Consider the following 23,069-nt stretch of genomic DNA (forward strand, 5'->3'; position numbering starts at 1 on the left):
TGGTTTTGAGATCAAATGTATCGCTATTTCAGACATTCAAAAAAATGTAACTAGAAAAATGCTATTTTGGGAAGATTAAGAGGCTCCCGAGATTCTGAGATCTTGAGGTTTTCCTCCAGAGTGACCTCCTTTGTCTTTAGTTCTTTGAAAAAGGATTCCTGGGGCATGGCCCCCAAGATACAACAGAGTCAGCAGGGATCAGAAGACTGTGAAGGGGTCCCTCCTCACTCTTGGGTATAAATTCATCTGTATCAGTTAATTAGCTTGGTTTATTCCATCATACACATGGCTTTCCCTACAACCTCAGAATCAATCCATGAGTCTAGGACAGGCTTTTTCCCCAAATACGAAACAGCTTCCATAACGTAAGGCAGCTTGCCCGGGTAAGTAAGGGGCCAAGTTGGGATTTAAATCTGGGAATGAGAGGGGCTCCATGCACACCCCTCCGGCTGCTGTGTCGGTGCCCCGAGAAGACCTCTCAGTGGCCCTCCTCTCCTTTCCCACTGGCAGGATGATGGTCTACAGCGGGCTGACCAACAAGTCCGCGCTTCTCTATGACTCCCTCCAAACCGAGAGCGTCCCCTTCGAGGGCCTGCTAAGCGAGGGCAATAGCATCCGAATCGAGTTCACATCCGACCAGGCGCGGGCAGCCTCATCCTTCAACATCCGGTTCGAGGGTGAGGGACCACGGGGCCTCCCCCTCTCCTGGGGAGGTGGTGCGGGATCAGGGGAAGCATGGCGGGGCTGGAGCTGGGTCCTGGGAGGTAGAAACCTGGCTGTCCAAAGACGCGAGAGACCCTGTGGCCAGACTGACCCCTGGGTTTCCAAAAGCTGACTTAGCTTTACTAAATAACAACACCTACCACTTCCTGAGCACTTCCTGTGTGCCCAGTGTCCTATGTCCATGAGCATGTGATGTTTGCCATGCTGTAATGTGAGAGATGTTGTTATCTTTTAGGTGAATACACTGAGGTTAGGGAACTTGAGTTAGAAGAAAAAGGAGATAAGGCTCTGTCCAGCTTGAGTCCGGATCCCTAAGCTCGCTGTACTCAGACCTCTCAGGGTCCAGCCACCCCTTCCGCCAAGAATCGTTAGCCAGGGCCTCTCCTGCTCAGCCCTGGCCCTTTAAGAAAGGATGCCCTTGGGGAACTTTCTGTCTCATCTTCCCTAAGAAAAGTTGGTCTTTCTCTTAGACAGAAAGTGGCAGAAATCAGGGCTCTTCGTTATGGGACATGGGAAGAATCCATATGGGACAGTAAAAGGAATTGAAACACAGAAACGCTGCAGGGTTGGGAGGGCAGAGAGTCTTAGTTCTATTTTTATTTTTTTAATATATTTTATTGATTTTTTACAGAGAGGAAGGGAGAGGGATAGAGAGTTAGAAACATCGATGAGAGAGACACATCAATCAGCTGCCTCCTGCACACCTCCTACTGGGGATGTGCCTGCAACCAAGGTCATGCCCTTGACCGGAATCGAACCCGGGACCCTTGAGTCCGCAGGCCAATGCTCTAGCCCAGGGGTGGGCAAACTTTTTGACTCGAGGGCCACAATGGGTTCTTAAACTGGACCGGAGGGCCAGAACAAAAGCATGGATGGAGTGTTTATGTGAACTAATATAAATTCAAAGTAAAGGAGCGGAGGGGAGAGCAAGAGAACCCTCCGCTCTTTCGGTTCCGCAGGCCGGATAGAACAGCCGAACGGGCCGGATCCGGCCCGCGGGCCGTAGTTTGCCCACGGCTGCTCTAGCCACTGAGCCAAACCATCTAGGGCAGCCGTGGGCAAACTACGGCCCGCGGGCCGGATCCGGCTGTTCTATCCGGTTCTCTTGCTCTCCCCTCCACTCCTTTACTTTGAATTTATATTAGTTCACACAAGCACTCCATCCATGCTTTTGTTCCAGCACTCCGGTCCAGTTTAAGAACCCATTGTGGTCCTCGAGTCAAAAAGTTTGCCCACCCCTGGCTAGGGCCTTAGTTCTATTTTAAATATGAAAAACAGTGAGACCCCCGAGAAGCCAAATGAATGGCCACTGGACCCAGATCACAGGTGCCCATTTTCTTTGGTGCGTCCCCGAACGTCAGGAAGGGACCATCTTCTGAGAGGCAGCCTGGGAGCCGTCCCGGACTCATCTGAGCTGCTGCCCCCTTTGCACCCCCTCCCCAGCCTTTGAGAAAGGCCACTGCTACGAGCCCTACATTCAGAATGGGAACTTCACCACATCCGACCTGACCTACAACATTGGCACCATAGTGGAGTTCACCTGCGACCCCGGCCACTCCCTGGAGCAGGGCCCGGCCATCATTGAGTGCGTCAATGTGCGGGACCCGTACTGGAATGACACAGAGCCCCTGTGCAGAGGTGAGTGGGCTCCCGGGGACCTCCACCCCCCAGATGAAAAACCCAAGGTAAATGGTTAAAGGCCTGTCACCACTTTACTTACCAATTTTAGGAGGAGAACCCTTTCCAGGACTCCTGTCCTTCGGGTCAGGTTTGCTGCTTGTGCTTGAAAATATTACAAAATCAACAATTTTTTAAAAAAAAAATTTGTATTGATTGATTGCTGTTAGAGTAAGGAAAGGAGAGAGGAGAGAGAGAGAGAGAGACGTTGATTCGTTGTTGAATCTGCCAATAAATGCATTTATCGGTTGATTCTTGTATGTGCCCTGACGGGATGGAACCTGAAACCTTGGCATATCGGGACAGTGTTCTCACGAACTGAGCTACCTGGCCAAGGCAAAATTGATACATTTTCTTTTTTTAATAAAAAAAAAAAATCAAAGTTTTTGCACAAGCATCATCGCCATTAAACCATTTCTCAGTGAATGGCTTTGGGTTCCTGTAATCTTTGAAACTTAGACCTAGAAGAGACTTCCAAAGTCGCACAGTGCAATGTAAATGTTTCAAGACCAACATCATCAACGTAGCTGATTAGCAGTAAAGGTAATTGGGAAAATATGGGAGGACAAAAAGCCATGCCCAGTCCCATTACCCATTACGTGAAATCACTTCCAATGCTGTGTCCTTCCTGCCAGCCTACCCGCTATGCAAAGGTGACTTGTTTTATAAAAACACTAGAGGCCCGATGCATGAAATTTGTGCAAGAGTAGGCCTTCCTTCCCCCGGCTGCCAGCACTGGCTTCCCTCTGGCACCTGGGACCCGGGCTTCCCTCGCAGCCCCAGCTTCGTCCAGAAGGTCGTCCAGAAGGACATCCGGAAGGACATCCGGTCTAATTAACATATTACGCTTTTGTTATTATACATAACTGTAATGATACTGGATATACAATATTTATCATGAAAATCGATCCGTTTTAAGAGGTGCCTCTTTGTCCGGGCACAGACCCCACAGTGTGCAGCTGAGTGACAAGATCTCCCCATAGATTTCAGCTCCTAAGCGCCCCCTCTGTTAGGTATTCCGCCCCCCAACCCAGCAGTCCAAGCCCAATTATTAGTAATGGTGATAATGACAGTTGTTAACAGGAGTGCAAAAACTGTGCTCCAGGCACTCTGCCAAGGGCTGTATGTGATTACCTGATTTAATCCTCACTGCAAACCTTCCTGTGGCCCCGTTTATAGAGGAGAAAGCTGAAGCTGCCCAGTGACATGCCTGAGGACACGAGGAAGGTAACTGGCAGGGCGGGGATGGACCTCAGGTCTCCCTGTTCTCAGAGACCTGTGCTCTGAGCCCCTCTGGACAGCGTTGGCTTGTAGAACCTCCTCTACCCAGGCCCCCAGTGCTCTGCCCTCCCCCTTTCCCAGATTCAGGGCGGCTGAGCCACCTGAGCCTGGATCTCTGCGGAGCCTGGGAGTAATGAAGAGAACCCTTGCTCCTGGCAGCCGCCACCTAGATGGTGGTTGGCGTGGCATAACAGCCCCGCGTGGTGAGGGATTGATCTCTGTATTAAATGTGCTGGTTTAACAGAGCGGAATTTATTGGTGCTTTGGCCTCTGCCACATTGAGAACTTTCCAACGTGGTAAACACAGAGTGGAATTTAAAGGGCCAGGTGCCAGGTATGGTCGTATCTCTGCCTCCAGTTCAGAGTCGGGGTCTTTCACAGCTGGTTGATGATGTATTACTGAGCACTTACCTTGTGCCAGGCACTGTGCTGTGTTTGACACCCATGAGTTCAGTTATGCTCCAGAATAACCCAGTGACGTCAGCAGTGGTGTTACCCCAGCTTCACAGAGAAAGGAAACTGAGGCTCCTTCCAAGAAGTGACCTGCCTTGTCACAGAGTGCGTTGATGTCAGAAGCAAGGCTCAAATCCAGGTCCACCTGACCTGAATGCACCATGTCTTAGCCACGACTGACTGAGACAAGAAAGAACCTGGCTGTTGAGGTTTCCTTCAGCGCTGTGAGCTCTGTCCTTGGTCCTGAAAGAACTACAGACTTCTCTTCACCAAACCCGTTAGAGGAGGCAGGTGGCCAGCCCTAATTTAATCATCCCACAGACATGTGGGGACTTTTGAGGTGAAGGCACCTCTTCACCGAACATGGCGAGCCATGGCTGTATGACTTCACGCTCTTTTAAACGTATATATTTTTTTTTATTGATTTCAGAGAGGAAGGGAGAGAGACATAGAAACATTAATAATGAGAGAGAAGCATTGATCGGTTCCTCCTGCACACCCCCTACTGGGGATCAAGCCCACAACCTGGTCATGTGCCCTGACCGGGAATCAAACCGTGACCTCCTGGTTCATAGGTTGATGTTCAACCACTGAGCCACACTAGCGAGGCAATAGCCCACGCTCTTAACCGCTATGCCATAGTGGCTTCCTCCTAAATAAAGTGTGTCTGTCTGTGTCGTTTACAGCCATGTGTGGTGGGGAGCTGTCTGCGGTGGCTGGGGTAGTGCTGTCCCCGAACTGGCCAGAGCCGTATGCGGAAGGTGAAGATTGTATCTGGAAGATCCACGTTGGGGAGGAGAAACGGATCTTCTTAGATATCCAATTGTGAGTGTTTACTGGTGGGCCCCCACCCCACCCCAACTCATTCAGACTTGGGAAGAAATTGATCCTGCTTTATTCTTTCAACCAATATTAAATATTGTCAGGGGCTGTGCAAAGAACTGGGGTCCCAGTGGTGAAGGAAACAACCTCATACCCACAGAGAGAAAGCCCCTATGCTCGGGAAATTCGGTCTACTAAAGAAGCAGGTATTAAATGAGGAAATAAACCAGTAATTATGTACTGTAACTCTGATCATTGATGTAAGGATAGGTGTGTGGTGCTAGGAGATTCCGTAACAGAGATGTGATATAAAGAGGAAGATCAGGAAGGCCTTCCTTGGGGATTTGATACTAAAGCTCAGAACTAAAGGATGAGTTGGAGTGGTGCACCCACAGGGAACAGAATGTGCAAAGGCCCTGTGGCCAGAGAAAACACAGCATTTTCAATGGACTGAATGTCTAGGATTACCAGGAGGACCAGAGTTCTATAACACAGACTCTCTGTGTTGCAGTGGTTTATTTCCTGTCTGTCTCTCTCAACTACACCAGAAGGTCCTTGCAGTCAGGGCCTGGTCTCACTTAACTCTGCTCTAGGGTCTAAGACAGAGCATGACACATACTGGATGCTCAGTAAATGCTTTCTCCATGAAGAAATGCTCTAGTGAATGGACTTACTGGCTGTGTGGCTGTTTCCTGTACTCATTTATGGTATCTCTTAGATGTTCCAATTAAAAAGGCCCCCCACCAATGCCCCATGGCCAGTGTTTGCACACAGTAGGTGCACAGCCTGGTAAGGATGGGTGCACAGCCTGGTAAGGATGAGGAGAAAAAGCTTTCCTGAGAAAGTAGCATAGGAGTCAGGGGTGTTTTTGCCTCCAGGGGGCACTTGACAGTATCTAGAGCAGCCGTGGGCAAACTAGGGCCCGTGGGCCGGATCCGGCCCGTTTGGCTGTTCTATCCGGCCCGCGGAGCCGAAAGAGCGGAGGGTTCTCTTGCTCTCCCCTCCGCTCCTTTACTTTGAATTTATATTAGTTCACACAAACACTCCATCCATGCTTTTGTTCCAGCCCTCCGGTCCAGTTTAAGAACCCATTGTGGCCCTCGAGTCAAAAAGTTTGCCCACCCCTGATCTAGAGGCATTTCTGGTTGTCACAATGGATGATGGGCGGGAGAGCTACCGGGATCTAGTGAGAAGAGTTCAGGGCTGCTGCTGAACATCCTACACTGCACAGGACAGCCTCACCACAAAGAATTAGCCAGCCCAGAATGCCCATCGTGCCAAACTAGAGAAACCCTCATCTATGCCGAGACCTGAAAGACAGATAGAAGAAGGGCAAAGATGGACGGGAACAGTGTTCCAACCCAGAGGAATAGCATGTGCTAAGGTCCAGAAACAGGAAAGCACCATGCTCTTCTCCTGTGTCCATGATATCAGACATGTGCTGAACACATAGTGCATCCCAGGCCTTCACATCCTGGGCGCCTCACGACAAGCACATGCAGTGGGTTCCGTGATGAGCTCCATTTTACAGATGAGTAAACTGAGGCTCAGAGAGATGGAAGACTATGACCACCTGGCTGGGCACTGGCGGGGCTAGGATTCAAACCCTGCAGGCTGGGTCTCTAGGGTCTGAGAGGAAGCCCTGTGTATCCGGAGCTCAGTGATACAGGAGGTAGCAGTGGAATCAGGCAGGGCCATGAAGGTCGCACTGGGGAGTCTGGATTCGCCCTAATTGGGTAGCAGAGGAAGGGTGTTACGCAGTTAATAGGATTAAAACTTTGCAGAGGGGAGCCCAGTCCTCCAGTCAACAGCCCGGGGCTTTCTCTGGCAAACTCTGGCACACACTTGGCAGAGTGGCATCTGGACTTGGCACCCCCTTCCTCCCCCAGAGGGAGAGAAAATAGCATCTCACCAGCGAGGGTTACATGAGGCCCGAGAGCTGCTGGGTTTAATTTATCTCCTTTGGTTTCCGCTGACAGTTTTAGTAAACCGATTTGAGTTTGATAGTAAAAATAATTTTGTCCTCAGGGCCCCTCAGCCCTGCCTGAGTGTTTGCAATTGTTATTTATCACAGTGGCCCGGAAGGAAGCGTTTGCACTGCACACTGAGGTGGGTAGGTGGCCCACAGTAGGCGCTGGGCAGTGTTTGCTGAGTCATGAGGACATGGCCACGTGTGCCTGGCACATGGGGACTTTTTTCCTCCCTCATCTACTGGGCAGGTCTGTTGATGCCGTGGGCATTTAAGATAATGGTTCTAATGAGTCACTGTTTATATGGGACCTGCTATGTGCTGGGTAGTTTATATCCATGAGCAATCATGAATGTGCACATTATTATGCAGAGATAACAATTACATAATTTAAAGCTAATGTGAGGAGAGATCATTATAGAGGGGTGATCACCCAAACTGGAGATAAGGGATGCAGAGCACATTGCATGGGGTCTGGCGCATAGTGGGAGCTTCATAAATGGAGACTATGGTTACCAAGAATCCTTGTAAGGCAGATATTACCATCATTATGTGGTGGATTTGGAACTGACAGCACAGAGAGGTTAAGTGGCTTCCTCAGGTCACACAGCCAGGAAAGGACAGAGCCAGGGTTTGCACACCCCGAAGCCTCCACTTCCATTGACTTAAACAGCCTTTGGGGGGACCAGCTCTCTGTCTGTGATGAAGCAAGCGGCTCCCAGACATCGCTCAAGTTCAGGAAGAGACGTAGGGCCATAAACAGACAGGTGAGAAGCTGTGGATGGCGGGGTGTGGGTGGGGCCGTAGCAGGACGCTGTATTTACCTCGGTGGCTTATAGAAATGTCACAGAGAGGGTGACATCCAAGCAGAATCTTGAGTGTTGGTCAAGTTGCAATGGGGGCAGGGCTTTCTGGGAGGGGCCCAGGAGAGCAAAGGACTCAAGCAAGTGCAAACAGTGACTGTTAGGTGCCCAGTGGATGTCCAGAATGGCAGCAGTAATCAGCATCATCTGCTCTGCATTGTTGGTTTGGAGGTGGGAAGAGGTGCACAATCTTAAAATGAGTCAGGAGCCCCCAAACTAAACCTCCTCCGCACCCCAAATACCTAGTCCCTAACTCTCCATGGACCTCCCAGCTCCATCAGGGATCTGCCACTTAACGCTAATACACAACTGAGTGTGAACTTTTTAAATCCCTAAGGATATGTTAAATATCTATCAATCTCTCTCTATAGCTATCTCAAAATAAAGCCTAGAATGGCAAATAAAACAACTAAGGAATTATTGGTAAAGACATCAAAGAATGGAAGACCTGGGGGAGGCGGGGGTGTGCAGAGAGGGGAGGTAACTTACCCGGCATCACACAGCAAGTCAGAGTTAGGACCAAATGGACAGCTGAGCGTGGCTGCAGGAGCTGAGCACAGAGGCCACAGCCTTGAACATGCCATGTGGCAGGGGAGCTGCCACAGCTTCCAGAGTCCAAAAGAGCTGCCGGAAAATCCCGACTCTGCTGCTCACTAGCTGTGGCCTCGGGGCGGGGGGGAGTGGGGCAGGGTGCTACCTGCCGCACTTTATCCCCAGAGCCAGGCACCTAGACAGTGCTCAGTAAGTGTCTGCTAAATTTTTACAAGAGAGATGGTGAGTGTGGAAGTTAATCAGATAAGCAAAGGTCTTCGTAAGGTTTTGGACATAAAATAGACAAATACCCTCAGCTAACTCTAGTTTCACCCCCATTATATGCCAGGTTTTACGCTAAACACTTGGCGGGCATTATTCCAGTGATGATGTTGGCCGTCGTAGCATCATCATCAAAATCAATGTCTGACGTTCATTGAGCATTTACTATTGGCCAGTGACTATAGCAACTCATTTAACTCTTACAAAGAAACCTATGTGATATCACTGTGACTAGCCCCTTTTTATAAATAAGGATATTGAGGCTTAGAGAGGTGAAGTCATTTGTCAAGGTCACACAGCTAGGAAGAGGCCAAGTCAAGACTTGAACTCAGGTCTCTGGGGTCAACACCAGTGTTATAACCACACAATAAATGGTAATGAGGTGCTCAACAAAGGATAAAGCCCTAGCCCCATCTTACGGAAGAAGAAATTGAGGCTCAGAGAAGGGACAACCCCCCCACCACCACCACCATTTCCCGGGCACCTATTGCAAATATATGTCTATCTCTGAAAGAAAAAAGTTTCTACCAAGCTCCATCGTCCCTTCCCTGGCTCTACTGCAAAGCCCAGCCCTAAATATCTCCGTCTAGGGGCCCCAGCACAGTTCTTTAACCAGGAAATAAAAGGGTCTGATAGCAAAGCTCAATAACCATATGATTGATAGCTGAAGAATGTTTCTCTTCAGCTGCTGCCAATCTGCTTGGTGCTAAGTGCATTCCACACCTTAAACATTAAGTGCCTTGTCCAGAGGCCCTTCAACCCTTCAGTGATATCGCTGCTTCAAGCTGCAAGAATTCAGTTTGGGAGCCAGGCAAGAAGGGAGAGTCAGGAGTCAAGGGCAGCGCTGGCCCCAGAAGCACAGATGTTCAGACACCAGCCATGGGTGAAACAGCCATCGTAGAAACAAAAGTCTTCCAGTCTATGAGCAGAGGGAGAAGGGATTTCCCCAGGGCCGAAGGTCTAAGGAATCCGAGAAGGAACAGTAACATTCATAGAGTCCAACTTCCATCATGTTGCAGGTGAAGAACCTGAGGCCCAGAGATGGGAAGAGACTGCCCCCAGACCACTCTGTCGGTCAGCTATAGCTGCATAACAAATTAGTCCAATCTCAGCAGCATGGAACACCAAGTGTGTCACATTGCTCACAAGTCTACAGCTCAGTGGGGTGATTTTTCTGGTCTCAGCTGGTTCACTCGTGCCTGTGGGCAGCTACAGGTTGGGTAGGTGGCTGTGTGGCTTGTAGCTGACCTTTCTCGTGTATTTGGGGTGAGGGGCTGTTAGACCGTCTAACAGCAGGCCCAGATGGAGAAGGCTCATCTCTGCTGCACATATCTCTCATCCTCCAACAGCTAGCTCAAGCTTCTTCCCATGGTGACTGGCCACAGTTCCAAGACAACGAATCATCGGCGGCCTCCTGAGGGTAGACTAGCAGCATCATGTCTGCATCATCCTGTGGCAAGTCACAAAGCCAGGGCCAGCCCGATTCAAGGGGTGGAGAGACAGACTCCATTTCTTTTTTTTCTTTTTTTTATAAAAAATATATTTTATTGATTTTTTACAGAGAGAAAGGGAGAGGAATAGAGAGTTAGAAACATCGATAAGAGAGAAACATCGATCGGCTGCCTCTTGCACACTCCCTACTGGGGATGTGCCCGCAACCAAGGTACATGCCCTTGACTGGAATCGAACCTGGGACCCTTCAGTCCGCAGGCTGACGCTCTATCCACTGAGCCAAACCCGTCAGGGCCAGACTCCATTTCTTGATGGCAGATGCGTCAAAGCCTTGCTGCAGAGGCTGTGGACACAGAGAGGGACAGAGCTTCGAAACCATTTTTTGCACTCAAACTGTCACAGCCAAAGAAGAGCGGAGGCCAGAACTCAGGTCTCCCGGCTCCAGTCCAAAGCTCCAAAGGGCATGACTGTGTACAATGACCCTGCGCGTGCCCATCGGTACCCCCATTGTACCCGTGAGGAAACCGAGGCTCAGAGCAGTGAAGTAATTGCCTGCGATCCCCCAGCTAGGAAGTGAAGGAGACAGGATCGCACCTAGCGCGTGGTCCCTGGCATTTAGAAGGCTCGGAAAAGTACTTCTTTCTCTGTGTTCTGTTTCCATTGTGTGGGAGGACACGCTGGAGAGATCCTGAATTTTCTCAGAAAGAGGAAAAGGCCTTTGCTTGTGGGAGGAAGCCTTGGTTTCCGATCCCAGCTCTTCTGCTTCTTGGCTCCGTGACCTCGGACAAGTTATTTCACTTTTCTGAGCCTCACTTTCCTATCTTCCAAGGGAGGGTAATAATGGACCCACCTCTTAGACTCTCTGAAAGGACCAAGACTGGGGAAGGGCCTGACACGTGGCACGCGCCCCATCGTTTCTTTGGCAGCTAGGGTGGTGGTGACGATGGTGTTTTGGCCATGGCCATTGTTAAGGAATTTTTTTTTTTTTTACAATTCATGGATTCTGAGATTTTTCTTTTTTTTTTTTTAATATATTTTATTGATTTTTTTACAGAGAGGAAGGGAGAGGGATAGAGAGTTAGAAACATCGATGAGAGAGAAACATCGATCAGCTGCCTCCTGCACACCCCCTACTGGGGATGTGCCCAAAACCAAGGTACATGCCCTTGACCGGAATCGAACCTGGGACCTTTCAGTCCGCAGTCCGACGCTCTATCCACTGAGCCACACCAGTTAGAGCGGATTCTGAGATTTTTCATCTGAACACTGAAGCCCAGGCTGGGCAAGGGACTTGTCCATCATCACAGAGCAGAGAAGTGGCAGGTGGGGTACCTCTCACTGAGGTCCCCCGACACCAGATTTTGTTGCCAAACCCATTCACCTCTTAGCAGACCGTGTAGTTCATTATCTATATTTTTAAGATGAAAGATGCCCTTTTCATTGAATTCCTGGCACTGATTATGTTACTTACAGCTCTCAATAATATTTTCCCCATTTTACAAGTGAGGATACTGAGGCTCAGAGATGTTAAGCTACTTTTTCAAGATCACCCAGCTACAAACCAGGACATCTAGGATTTTTATCTAGAGCCCATTCTTTTAGCACTGTTTCTTGAGACAGAGCAAAAACACCAGGGTGACTAGGGACTGATTAAAGCAGGCAAAGCAGCCCGAAGCTATTGGGTGTCCCAGGTCCACAGTGCTGGGTGTGGGGTGTCAGGTCATTGGCCCTGATGAAGCTTTGCCTGCCCTGTTCTGAGACGGCTCAGTCCAGGGATGTGGAAATGGAAAGCAGCTCAGCCTGTGGGGTGGCCCCAGAGGAAAGCACGCCCAGCGCAGGGAGTGGGGGTGGGGCTCCTTCTTCTTCTCTTTCCTTTTGGGCAGAAGAGGAGAATTGATTGAAAAGGGGAGAAAAGTGGAGAGAAAGGACAAACCAGAAAGGAAAAAGACTAGAAAACAGGGAGTGTGTCTCATCGCCACGGAAACCTCAGAGCAGCCGCTTTCAGTCCTGGCTGCCTCCTGGATCTTTAAGAACACAGGCGCCAGGGCCCCACCCCTGGAGAGGCTGAGGGCCTCATTAGTCTGGGGTGCAGCCTGGGCATCATCTAAATCTCCCCAACGATGCTCAGGTGCAGCCAGGACTGAGAACCACCGGACGGGGACTGGACTCCGAGTCGGCATGGACAAGCACTTGGTGGATGTTGGGGGAGAGAATGGGAGGGAGGAAGACGAGGACAAGGGGAGGAACACAGAAGCAAATAAGAAAACTGCTCATTTTTTATGCTTTCAGGTGTCCTTTTAGGGAGCCAACGAGACTGGTTTTTCGTGCCCTCCCTGGAGTTGACATGCTTTCTTGTGGTGTCTGCCATTTTATCAAATTAAATGGAAACCAAATTAGCCCTGGGCCGAAGGGCCCTCAGCAATCCCCCATGCTGAGCAGCGTCTGGTGCTGGCTGTGCGGCATCAGGAAGGAGCGGAGGCCTTGGGGTCGGGGCCTGGCTGGGCTCAGTTGACCCCTCTGTCAAATGGGATCCCTAACCTTTTCTCTGACCACCTTGCTATGTGGTTGGAGGGACCTGATCAGAAATGGACACCAAGAAACTCTAAACAGGACTTGTTTTGTGACCTTCCAGGAAAACATGTGTTTTATCAAAGTTTGATCGTACCTCCAACTGCATCTGTAGACTTTGGTTCTCTTTTTCCCCTTATTTAAATCCCATGGTCTATTTCATCACCATCTCTGCTGTCACGTGGGGATCCTGCCTTACTTGCAAGGTGCTGTTTTCTTAGGAAAGTCGTTTAATAACCCCTCCGAGCCTCTGTTTGCTCATCTGGGAAATGGAGATAAAGCCACCATAATTCATTCGTGTAAATGACATTTACTTCACCTGTGCTGAGCCCTGTACTGGGTTTCAGGGCCATGCGGACCAAGAGCACATGCGCTCAGGGAGCTCGCAGCCCCGGGAAAGCTGACCCAGGCAGGTGGGGTCCTGTGGTCCCTGCTGAGGTTCTGCCTTCGATTTCGGAGGTTTGGATTCTGGCTCTCCTGGTTAACCGGCTCTGTGAGCTTCAGAATGGTTCTTTACCTCTGGGTGCCTCAGTTTGCTTATCTGCGAAATGGGTGGCAACAGCAGTATTCACGGTGTTTGTCTGATGGTAAAATGAAATAGTGCCTGTGAGGTGCTTAGAACAGCTCCCGGCCTGTAGGAAGCCTATGGAGGGAGACTTGGCTGGTTATATCGCTGTAAATGTGAGTGGGTGGGGAGCATAGCAGGACCTTAAGGAATTAGTAAAATGACAAGCAGAGAGGTGAGGAGAGGCATTCCAAGTAGAGGGGCAACATAGGCTAAGGCAGGTCTAGGGGATACAAAGGGTCTGGGCTACAAAGATGTTGAGACAGCAAAAATGGCAGGGGCGGTGGGGGGGGGGGGGCTGACTGTGGGCCTCCCAGCCGTCCTGAAAAGCTGAGCAACCACACTTTATTCTGTGAGCTAATTTTTGCTGTCTCCACAGTCCACTTTCTGTTACCAGCCACTCCTTTTCTTCCCCGCTTAAACTGCTTCTAAATTGGCTTGCCTTTTTCACTCTGCTTACTCTAAGCAAAATAATGTCCATGAAATTAGAAGTTGGATGTGCAAACTGTATATTTATATATTTTTTCCTAATTCACATTCAAATAAGTACATAGCCATGAGACATTGTCAAACATGTTTGTCTAGCTAACATCGTCTTGTGAATATCACCGGGGAAAGCCTTTAACGGCAAGATTTCTAGGCAAAGGTCAGATGTTGGTTTAGAAAGAAATAAAGAAAAGCAAGGTGGCTTGGTCATCATTTCTTCCTACGCCTTCTGTGGAATATTAACTCCAGCTCCACAGTTACAAAGCCCACCTACCACTTCCACACCCTTCCCACCTCCTCCTCCCCCCGCCCCCGCCACCCCATACCAAGCTTAGGCTACACTGCCCTCTATTGGCCAAAACAAGAATTTCTTCACCAGAAAAAAGCTTGCTAATCTGTCAGATTCAAATTTGCATTCTATCCTCACCTCTCTGGCTGTCTAGACCCTAGTGGAAAAAAAAATAATGAGGGTCCCTCAGGCTGTTTTTATCTGTTTTTGAAGAAGTAATACATGCACATGACTCAAAACCCAAAGGTACAAAAGGGTCTGCTGTGAACATTGCTTCCCACTTCTCCCCAGCAAACACCCCCCTCTCCTGGTCCCCTCCCTCGAGGCAACCACTAGAACTAGTTGCTTATGTGTTCTTCCCAGACTCTTTAAATATTTCAAAAACCATTAGAGAAATCTCATATCTACCGAAATAAAGCCAGCCAGACTAAATAACCAGTTTCGCACTGATTTTATTACATCCTCCGTTATACAGGATCAATAATGGCAACAAAACAAAACAAACTTAATTGTTACCAGGAGATACATAACATGTCGCGGACAAAAATCTTTGTAGAACAGGGAGTCTGTAGAGAGAAGAAATACTGCCGTAGTGGGAGAGAAAATGTTGGAAATCACAGGTTTAATCAAATAAACTTCAGCAATGATGTCATAAGAGCAAAGGACGTGTCAGGATGGGGGTGGGGGGGCTGTCAGATGGGGTTTCCATCTTGCAGGTTTTAGTTGTAATTTTTATTCACATTTTCTGATACAAGACTGAACCCTGCACAACTCATTGGAGGTGTATCCGTGGCTTTCATGAAACATCCTATAAAATAATGGTTCCTATCTCAGGCTTTGGCATCTGACAGACCTAGGTTTGAACCCTAAGTCTTATTTGTGTGTGACCTTGGGCAAGTGTTTTCTCCCGGTTGAGCCTCAGTTTTGTTATCTGTAAAATGCGACGATTGTAAGTCTTTGTTTGTGGCATTGTTGTTGTTTGAGTGCTTGATACTCAGGAGGCAGCATCCTTGTTATTCCAAAGCTAAATGGGGGTCTCGGGAGATCTTTCTTCAGATAGCCGATGGGACCAGTGCTTTCACTGCCCTGAAACAGCAGGGCGGAGGTAAAAAGGGGTGTCAGACGTGGAAGCACTGGACGGCAGCCCACAAACAGCGGCTCATGCTCCAGAGGGGACCAGGGGGTGTGCCTAGAGCAGAGTCAGGGTGAGGAGAGAGAGGAAGCCAGAACCCCACTGCTCAAGGCCATGGGTTGGCGTTGGAATGGCTTATCAGGCAGGTAGAGGCGTCATGGCATCGGGCTTGATTCCGTGACTTTCCCAGCTGAGAAGAATGGACATTGTATGTAGGCAAGAGAGGCCCGGGAGGCGGGCGGGGCGGAAATCCTTCGGGGCAGCTCCAATCACATAGGGCTTTTGAACGAACCCCTGGGGGCAACAGTTGAAAGCAGCCAGGAGAAGAGGGGTCCCACTCCCAAGGCTGACAGGTGAGAGTCTGTTTGGGGGCAAGGCCCGCAGCAGAGATGGCGTCAGAGCCACAGTCCACCCTGGAGCTGAGGCTGAGACCTGGACATCCATCCTGGGCTGGAGCTGATTCATCCAACACACCCTCAGCACCACCCTGAGAACCGGGGACACGGTGCTGAGGGGGACAGACGTGCTCCCTGGCATCAGGGGCTCTAGTCTCATGCAGGCGTGGCCCGGAGCTATGGAGCTCCGGGTGCTAAGGTCCACAGGAGCTTTTGCGGGGAGAGGATGTTTTTCGGGTGGAGCTGTGGAAGCTGGTAGAGGTTACAGGGCAGTGCATCTCCCTACGCCACCCCTGGGGAGGCTCTACTGAGGAATTGTGGGAGGTGCCGTGGAAGATGTGGCGGTGAATAAAATACATCCCTGCCCTCTGGAGGTAAATCTTCAGCCGCGTGCCTCGCGTTTCTGTTTTGGTCTTGCTAACTGAAGTACCAAATGGATGGTTCCCACCCCCCCTCCCCTCTCCAAGACCAGCGGCAAGCACCACCCAAGTTGGATGAAACCGTCAGGGGGTAGGGCTGGGGTCAGTTTGCATGAGTTGCAGAAACTCGGGGGCCCTTTCTTGGACCACCCCTCTCCTCTGGTGTGGATAGCTCAGTCAGGAGACGCCTGATAAAAACCCTTCACGGTCTCCCATTCCCAGCATGATGACATCCTAACGCCTACACTTGGCTCTCAAAGCCCTTCGTGGGCTGACTCCCGCAGATCTCTCCAGGTTCCCATGTCTCTACCCACACCCACACGTGCTGACCACCAGGCAAATTCCTTCAGGGGCCATGACCTCTCTCCCTTCTTCCCTCTGCCTGGGACTTTGCTTTCTCCCCATGTCTCTGCTTGTCTGCCTCGCAGTCCCCTACTCTTTCTTATGGATCAGAAGCAAGCATCACCTCCTCCAGGGAGGCCTCCATGATGCTCCCAGTCTGAGTTAAAGCCCTCAACTTGCACTCACCTTGATCATAACTCCTACCACAATCCCTGGCTTACTAGTCTAAACATACCACTGCTCTGTGACTCCTTGTGTCTTCTGAGCACAGCACAGTGCCTGGCACATAGTAGGTCCTCAAAAAATATTAGGGAGAAAATAAGGAGAAAGGAAGGAGAGAGGCTTGTGTTAATATCTATCCATGACTGGTGCAAGCTGGCATTCCCTCTATCAGAGGTCAGTTTTAGCCAGGATGCCTAACATGGCACACATTTCCATGGCATGTTGAAGTGCTTTCTGGATCAGCGGTTGCCAACCTTTCGGATCTCATGGACCACCAGTGGTCCGCAGACCACCGGTTGGCGACCGCTGTTCTAGATCATTATCTGTCCCTTGCAGTCCAAACAGTGTCAAGGTGCTTTCTTGAGTTCGAGTCTTTGAAAACATGTCGTCCTTGGATGCGATGAATAGTGATCGCAAGCTGGAGCACCCCACCCTCTGCCCCACCCTCTAAGCATAATGGTGATTCATTATGGTGGTTGATTTTGGGGAGTCATCCACTTGGTAAATGGAGGGATCATTTCACCTGACACGAATACACACGTGGTAACTAACAAGCATACAGCTTATTCTGCATCAACAAAGAATGAGAGACCCAGGCCACTCCCCCAGCACGTAGGCCAGTGCCCAACACTTGGTTTCACCCGGGAAACGGCTGTTGATGTTGGGGGCATGGAAGGCAGTTCTGCTTACGATGCCGCATTGGACTCTGCAAGGGGCACCGTGCAGGGAAGACTGTTTCATGAAGGAGTCTTCAAAAGTCCAGTCCACCCACCAACCCCTGGGCCAGGCTTATCGGAGGATCAGCATGTCCTGATCACATTGGGAGTCCATGCCCACCTCAACCCCAGTTCTAGCCTGGCACCTGACACCTCGTACGTCTCAAGAAAGTGTATGTTGCCTGAAAAAATAAAGCAAAAGCTTGTTGAACGCCCCTAACTTGGCTTCGCCATGCCCCCTCTCTCTGCCCCTCAGCCTGAACCTGAGCAACAGCGACATCCTGACCATCTACGACGGTGACGAGGTCATGCCCCACATCCTGGGGCAGTACCTGGGGAGCAGTGGCCCCCAGAAGCTGTACTCATCCACGCCAGACCTGACCATCCAGTTCCACTCGGACCCCGCTGGCCTCATCTTCGGGAAGGGCCAGGGATTTATCATGAACTATGTGGGTAGGTGACTCCTCCGGTCAATTTTTTGCCCTTGTATTTAGAATACGGGTTAAGACGATTTCCTGTAGCTGTATCTTTTTCAGGGGGATTTTGTGTTTCGTGGGGCTTTTAATATACAGGCACAGTAAGTATATGTAGTTTTTAAGACCTGAGTCAGAAGGACCGGGGTTTGAGTCTTAGCACTGTTACCAGTGGCTTTGTGACCTGGGCGAGTCACTTCACCACTCTGGGCCTCCCTTTTGTTGTCTGTGAAATGGAAATGGTGATTCCTACTTCACACGGTTGATATCAGGACTTCGTAGATTAAAGCCTCATAACATGAGGAGGCTTCATGTGGGGCGTTAGATAATCTGGAGTTGATGGGAGAGTTCAAGGTTGGAGGAAGAACGTAGGAGTCAGTGAAGTATAGACAGGCGTTGTTTAAAACCATGGGACGGGATAAGATCGCACAGGGAGTGATAGAGAAGAGGACAGGGTCCAGGATGGAGCTTGGGACCCTCCAGTGTTTAGAGGCTCAGCAGGGGTGGGTGATGGAGCCAATAATGAATAAGGGGGCATTACAACTGGGGTGTGAGGAGGGAAGGGTGTGGGTGGACAAAACAATGAGAGGTATTGGATGGTCAAGTCTGAACTTGGCTTGGACCTAGCCATTTTTTTAAAAGATGGGGGGAGATCAATGGTTTGGAAGCCACACTGAGGATCAAGATAGACATCACCTGCATCTGTTGGTCCTAAAGCATGGGAGGTGGGAGAAAGGGCTGTCTCCATTGGAAGAAGAGTCCTTAAGCGACCTATTGGTGCACAGGACTGCGCTCAACCAACGGAGGCACACCGGCCGGGGCAATGAGTGCCTGTTCTTACTTCCAGCTGGTGGACACTTCTCGTCCTGCCTGCTCTATAGGCAGCCGTCAGAGCGGCAAACACAAATGTTGATCTTCTTTCTTATGTTTCTCAGGGGCCTTTTTACCCTGGATTGTGCTGCTAAATGTGTTATGTTGTTTTATTCCTGCTACTTTGCATGCTTGTCCCACTCTTCACTGGGGGGTGCCCTGGGCATAGGGGACGGCTCCTGCTGGCTTCCAGGCGAGGTACCCTCCCAAGTCAGCTGCCTTTGGAGGGAGAGTGTCCGGAGACTTGGCTTCAATCTATCCTTAGACTGCTCCCCCTTCCCCGCCAGAAGATGAGGTCATAGTTTCGCTCTTCTTTCTCCTCTGGTGCCTGAGTCAGTCTTCCAGGTCTGCATCCAGCTCGGCAGCAGGAAGCTGACTCTATCCAGGCTCCCCAAGGTTGCCCGGAGCATCTGGCCCAGGCTCCATTGGCAACATCTTGAGGAGGAGGCGCTCTTGTTAACTGAAGCTGAAACTTAGATCTGTGTGGCAATTTGAAGTTGGCAAGCACTCTTCTACATATTATTTAATTCCATCTTCAAATGCCTGGTCTTCAAGTGAACATGCAGGAGGGGGTCTGTTCATAAGGCAATGTCGGGACCGTGTGGTGATGCTGTGGAGAAGCAAGCGCGGAGCTCCAGAGACTGCTTCCCGGGGGCACGCAGCCTGGCGAATGTGGGTGACACGCAGAAAAGAGAGAAGCGTTCCCTTGGCTCTTATTTCTGTTAAAGAAACACCCAGTTAATTTTACAGGGAAGGCAGGTGAGCCTCTGTTTTCCATTCTGATGCCCATCAGTTGCTGGTGACCACCAGTGCTGAAGACCATGTTGAAAAGAATTCCAAGGAGGTCATGCAAGACGTCGGTGGGAAAGAATGGCACGGTTGTTTAGTGATGTCTGCCACGGCATGGGCTAGGTATTTGCTATCATAGGTCTAGATTCAACCAGATACAGATGCAATTCCCATTCAGTAGAGGAATCAGATGGAAGGGCCAGGGGTTTCTGTGATCATGCAGAGAATTCTGAAGCTCCTAGATTGATTGCAAGGCCTAGTCCCCAGCTCTGGGAGCTGGTCAAGGCTTACCTACTATGGCAGCTGCCAGAACCTTCCACAGGAACACTCTGGGCTTACATGGTTCTGACCTCCCTTGCACAAACAGAAGCAAATACCCATTCTCATCATTGCTTCTTGTGCTTTGCTGGTGTCTTTGGCCAAGTGCATGGGAGGGAAGGGAATAAATAAAAAAGCAGAGATGAGTAAGCAGTGTTTTTCAAAGAGATGTTGGTCACTAATCCTAGGATAATAAATAAGCTCTATATTGTAGGTCAACTCCAACCAAAAGACAGTGAGTGGCTCCCTGGAGTGCAGTGTTGAGGACTGGAGGGTTTCTGCTGGATCCAATGGAAGAGATTGCTATGATTGATTAGTGATGTCTGTCATGAGTATAAGATGGTAAATGGTGGCATATATTCAGTGAATTGGGGTATTTCTTTTGCCCAAAAGTTAGACGATGGTGCTGACCTCGACCATAAAAACTAGAAACATGACTTCAGATGCCTGTTTTCCTGGTGCCTGGCATATGGGAGGTGCTCACAAAAATCTTAGTCAAACAAATGGATGATTCCATATAAGTCATCTTAGTGTTCCTGTCATACCCGACACATTGATTGGCATTCACATTGCCCTTAGGGACAGACGGGGTTGTGATTTGTGTTGCCACTCTAGGATTGAGGACGGTGAAGCTCAGAGATGTTTACTGACGTGGAAGCTGGGCATCACACAGCTTCTCAAAGACATAAAGAGGACGAGAAGGGAAGCCCTCCCACTCCTAGGCCAGGTTTCTCATTCTTAGCAGAGTGAGGGGCCCCCTAGGGACAGATCATTCTAGAACCTCCACCTGGGATGTTTGATGAATATGCAGAGTCCTGAATCAGGGTCTCTGGGAGTGGAGTCCAGGAACTGAAGAAGAGGAAGGCTACATGACCTATCCAAGGCCACTGAATGTGTCAACAATGGGGCCACGATCTAAGTCAAGTTTCTGCTACATGATGGCCACAGCTGAGGAGTCACAAACGTGATGAATGCCACGAAGGAGACCAGGTTCTCACAGGGATGTGCAGCCATGTTGGCTCACATCAAAAAAGTCAGACACGCAAACCTTTCTTAGCAATGCATTTGGCCCAAGGCAGACCACGCATCCAGTATTTGCCCCACCTCACCCCTTTCAACCAGAATGCCAGCGTTTGCCGCTGTGTCCTAAATCCAGGGCTTGGCTGCTTCTTCAAAGACCTAAAAATAGAGCCTCCTGCTCCCCACCAAGCAGTCCTAGATGCCCTCTCCCTCCCCCTCCTTCTTGCATACAGCCCGGAGCTCTCCCTTCCCCACATAAAAACCACAATTTCCCCAGGAAAACCCATTGCTTATTTCTCCGCATGACTTTCCCGCAGACAGTCCAAGTGCTTTGCTCTCCCCAGAAGCACATAAGAACGGCAAATTAATTATACAGCATAATTAGCTCTTTCTCGCAACCTGGGCAGTGGGCACTTGGAAGCAAGTAGAGTAACAATGGACTTTGGATGACTGCCTTAGTAATGAGAGTTTGCTGAAGAAGAACAAAATTATGCCAGAGGAAATACCTGTGATAATAAGCTGCATGTAGCCTTTGATAATATGCAGCCCATGATATGCAGTGTGATTTGAAGAATGCACCGACAATTATTTTTATTTTGATAGGTAAGTATTGATCTTCGCCTGTATTACAAAAATATTTATCACCTAATCCATCAAACCCATGGATTTACAGACATTCTTAGGATGAGGCTGAGTGTATTAGCTACCTATTGCTGTGTAACAAATTACCTCCCAAAATTAGCAATATTTATTTTGTCACAGTTTCTGTGGGTCATGAATTTAGGAGCTAATGTTGGGTGGTTTTGGCTCAGAGTCTGTCATGAGGCTGTAATCAAGATGTCAACCGGGGCTGTGGTCATCTGAAGGCTCGACTGTGGCTGGCAGCTCCTCTTCCAAAGTGGCTCTCTGCTGTGGCTGGCAAGTCAATGCGATTGTTGGCATGAGACACAAAGAGAAGCGATCGTGCCCAGTCACACCGCTAGTAAGTAGCAGAGTTAGGATTCTGTCTGGTACTAACGTAACTTTATCAAACCAAGAGAACGGTTGCGTAAGTTCAGGGACCCACAGGAAGAGGTCATTGTAAAATCGCACGGTTAAGAGTTCTTACTGTTTTTAGGGGTTTGGGACGTGTTTTTCCTCTGACATTCCTAAAGCAGAAGGCCACCTCCCCAGGTGAGGATGACGTCTTTGTTTTAAAGAGGTGTCAAGGAATGACTCCTGCTCCGATCTGCCCGAGATCCAGAACGGCTGGAAAACCACCTCGCATACGGAGCTCGTGAGGGGAGCCAGAATCACCTACCAGTGTGACCCCGGCTACGACATCGTGGGGAGCGACACCCTCACCTGCCAGTGGGACCTCAGCTGGAGCAGCGATCCCCCGTTTTGTGAGAAAAGTAAGCATAGTCCTGTTTTCTTCTAGGTCAGTGGGTGGTGAATCCTCGCTGGCTTCTTTCTGTTTTATTTTTTTCATGATGCAGTGGAGTTATTTAGTGTGGACTCTGGCCTCCCTTATACTCCACCAACTCATTGGTGCTGCTCACAGATGTCGTTCTGTAGGCCTAGGGCAGGGATCTCACACTCAGGTGCTTTCAGAAGCCTGGCAGGTCAAGCAAATGAGTGAAATAGACTCATGTAAGACAATGGGGAGTGGTATGGACTGTGGCTAAGGGGAATGTATGTAGCCTGTGTGAAAACATCATTCAAATTCAGGTCTTTAAAATTCCGGTAGTAGCCAAGCAAAACAAATTAAGCTGGACCGTGGAGTCCCAGTTCAAACCCCTCTAGTAGGTGGCTGACCTCACCCACACAGCATCCGCCCCAGTCTCCTGGTTCCTCCTGCCTGTCCCCTCAGGCGTGGGGCCAGCCATGTCTGGTGGCAGCTGGATCTGGTGTCTTGAAAAGGGGTAGAAAGGGAAATGCTCCTGGTAGCAGAGGGAGGAGCTACGTTTGGAGGCGTACGAGGTTGTATATCATACATAGGTCTTTGGGCCCTGATGCAAAGCAAACATATCTTTGGGCAAATTCCTGAAAGTGGTTTGACATCCAAATCTCTATCATCCCGGCCTAGTCTCCAGCTACCTTGGATGTGCCCAAGGTGCATTATCTTCCAAGCGGGAAAACAGCTATGTTAGGAACCTTTCTAGATCCTTCTGTAGTTCATCCGTGGTCACCGAGAGCCCTAACACGCACCTGGTCTGGTTTCGTCTCGCGTAGTTATGTACTGCACCGACCCCGGAGAAGTGGACCACTCGACCCGCTTGATTTCGGACCCCGTGCTGCTGGTGGGCACCACCATCCAGTACACGTGCGAGCCCGGCTTCGTGCTGGAGGGGAGCTCGCTTCTGACCTGCTACAGCCGCGAGACCGGCACCCCCATCTGGACGTCCCGCCTGCCCCACTGTGTCTGTGAGT

General features: G+C 49.8%; 1 protein-coding gene across 3 annotated transcripts in view; it reads left to right on the plus strand.

Annotated features, from left to right (window-relative positions):
* SEZ6L (seizure related 6 homolog like) overlaps nt 1-23,069 on the plus strand; it is a 140,716-nt gene that overhangs the window by 102,171 nt on the left and 15,476 nt on the right. For all 3 annotated transcript variants that reach the window (XM_080649593.1, XM_080649591.1, XM_080649592.1), the window contains exons 7-12: nt 511-677; nt 2,167-2,361; nt 4,821-4,959; nt 17,444-17,640; nt 21,857-22,051; nt 22,872-23,063. In XM_080649593.1, the coding sequence (XP_080505719.1) occupies nt 511-677; nt 2,167-2,361; nt 4,821-4,959; nt 17,444-17,640; nt 21,857-22,051; nt 22,872-23,063 (1,085 nt within the window). The remainder of the gene's footprint in view (nt 1-510; nt 678-2,166; nt 2,362-4,820; nt 4,960-17,443; nt 17,641-21,856; nt 22,052-22,871; nt 23,064-23,069) is intronic.

Source organism: Plecotus auritus (genome assembly GCF_963455305.1).
Source record: "Plecotus auritus genome assembly, chromosome: 13".
NCBI lineage: Eukaryota > Metazoa > Chordata > Mammalia > Chiroptera > Vespertilionidae > Plecotus > Plecotus auritus.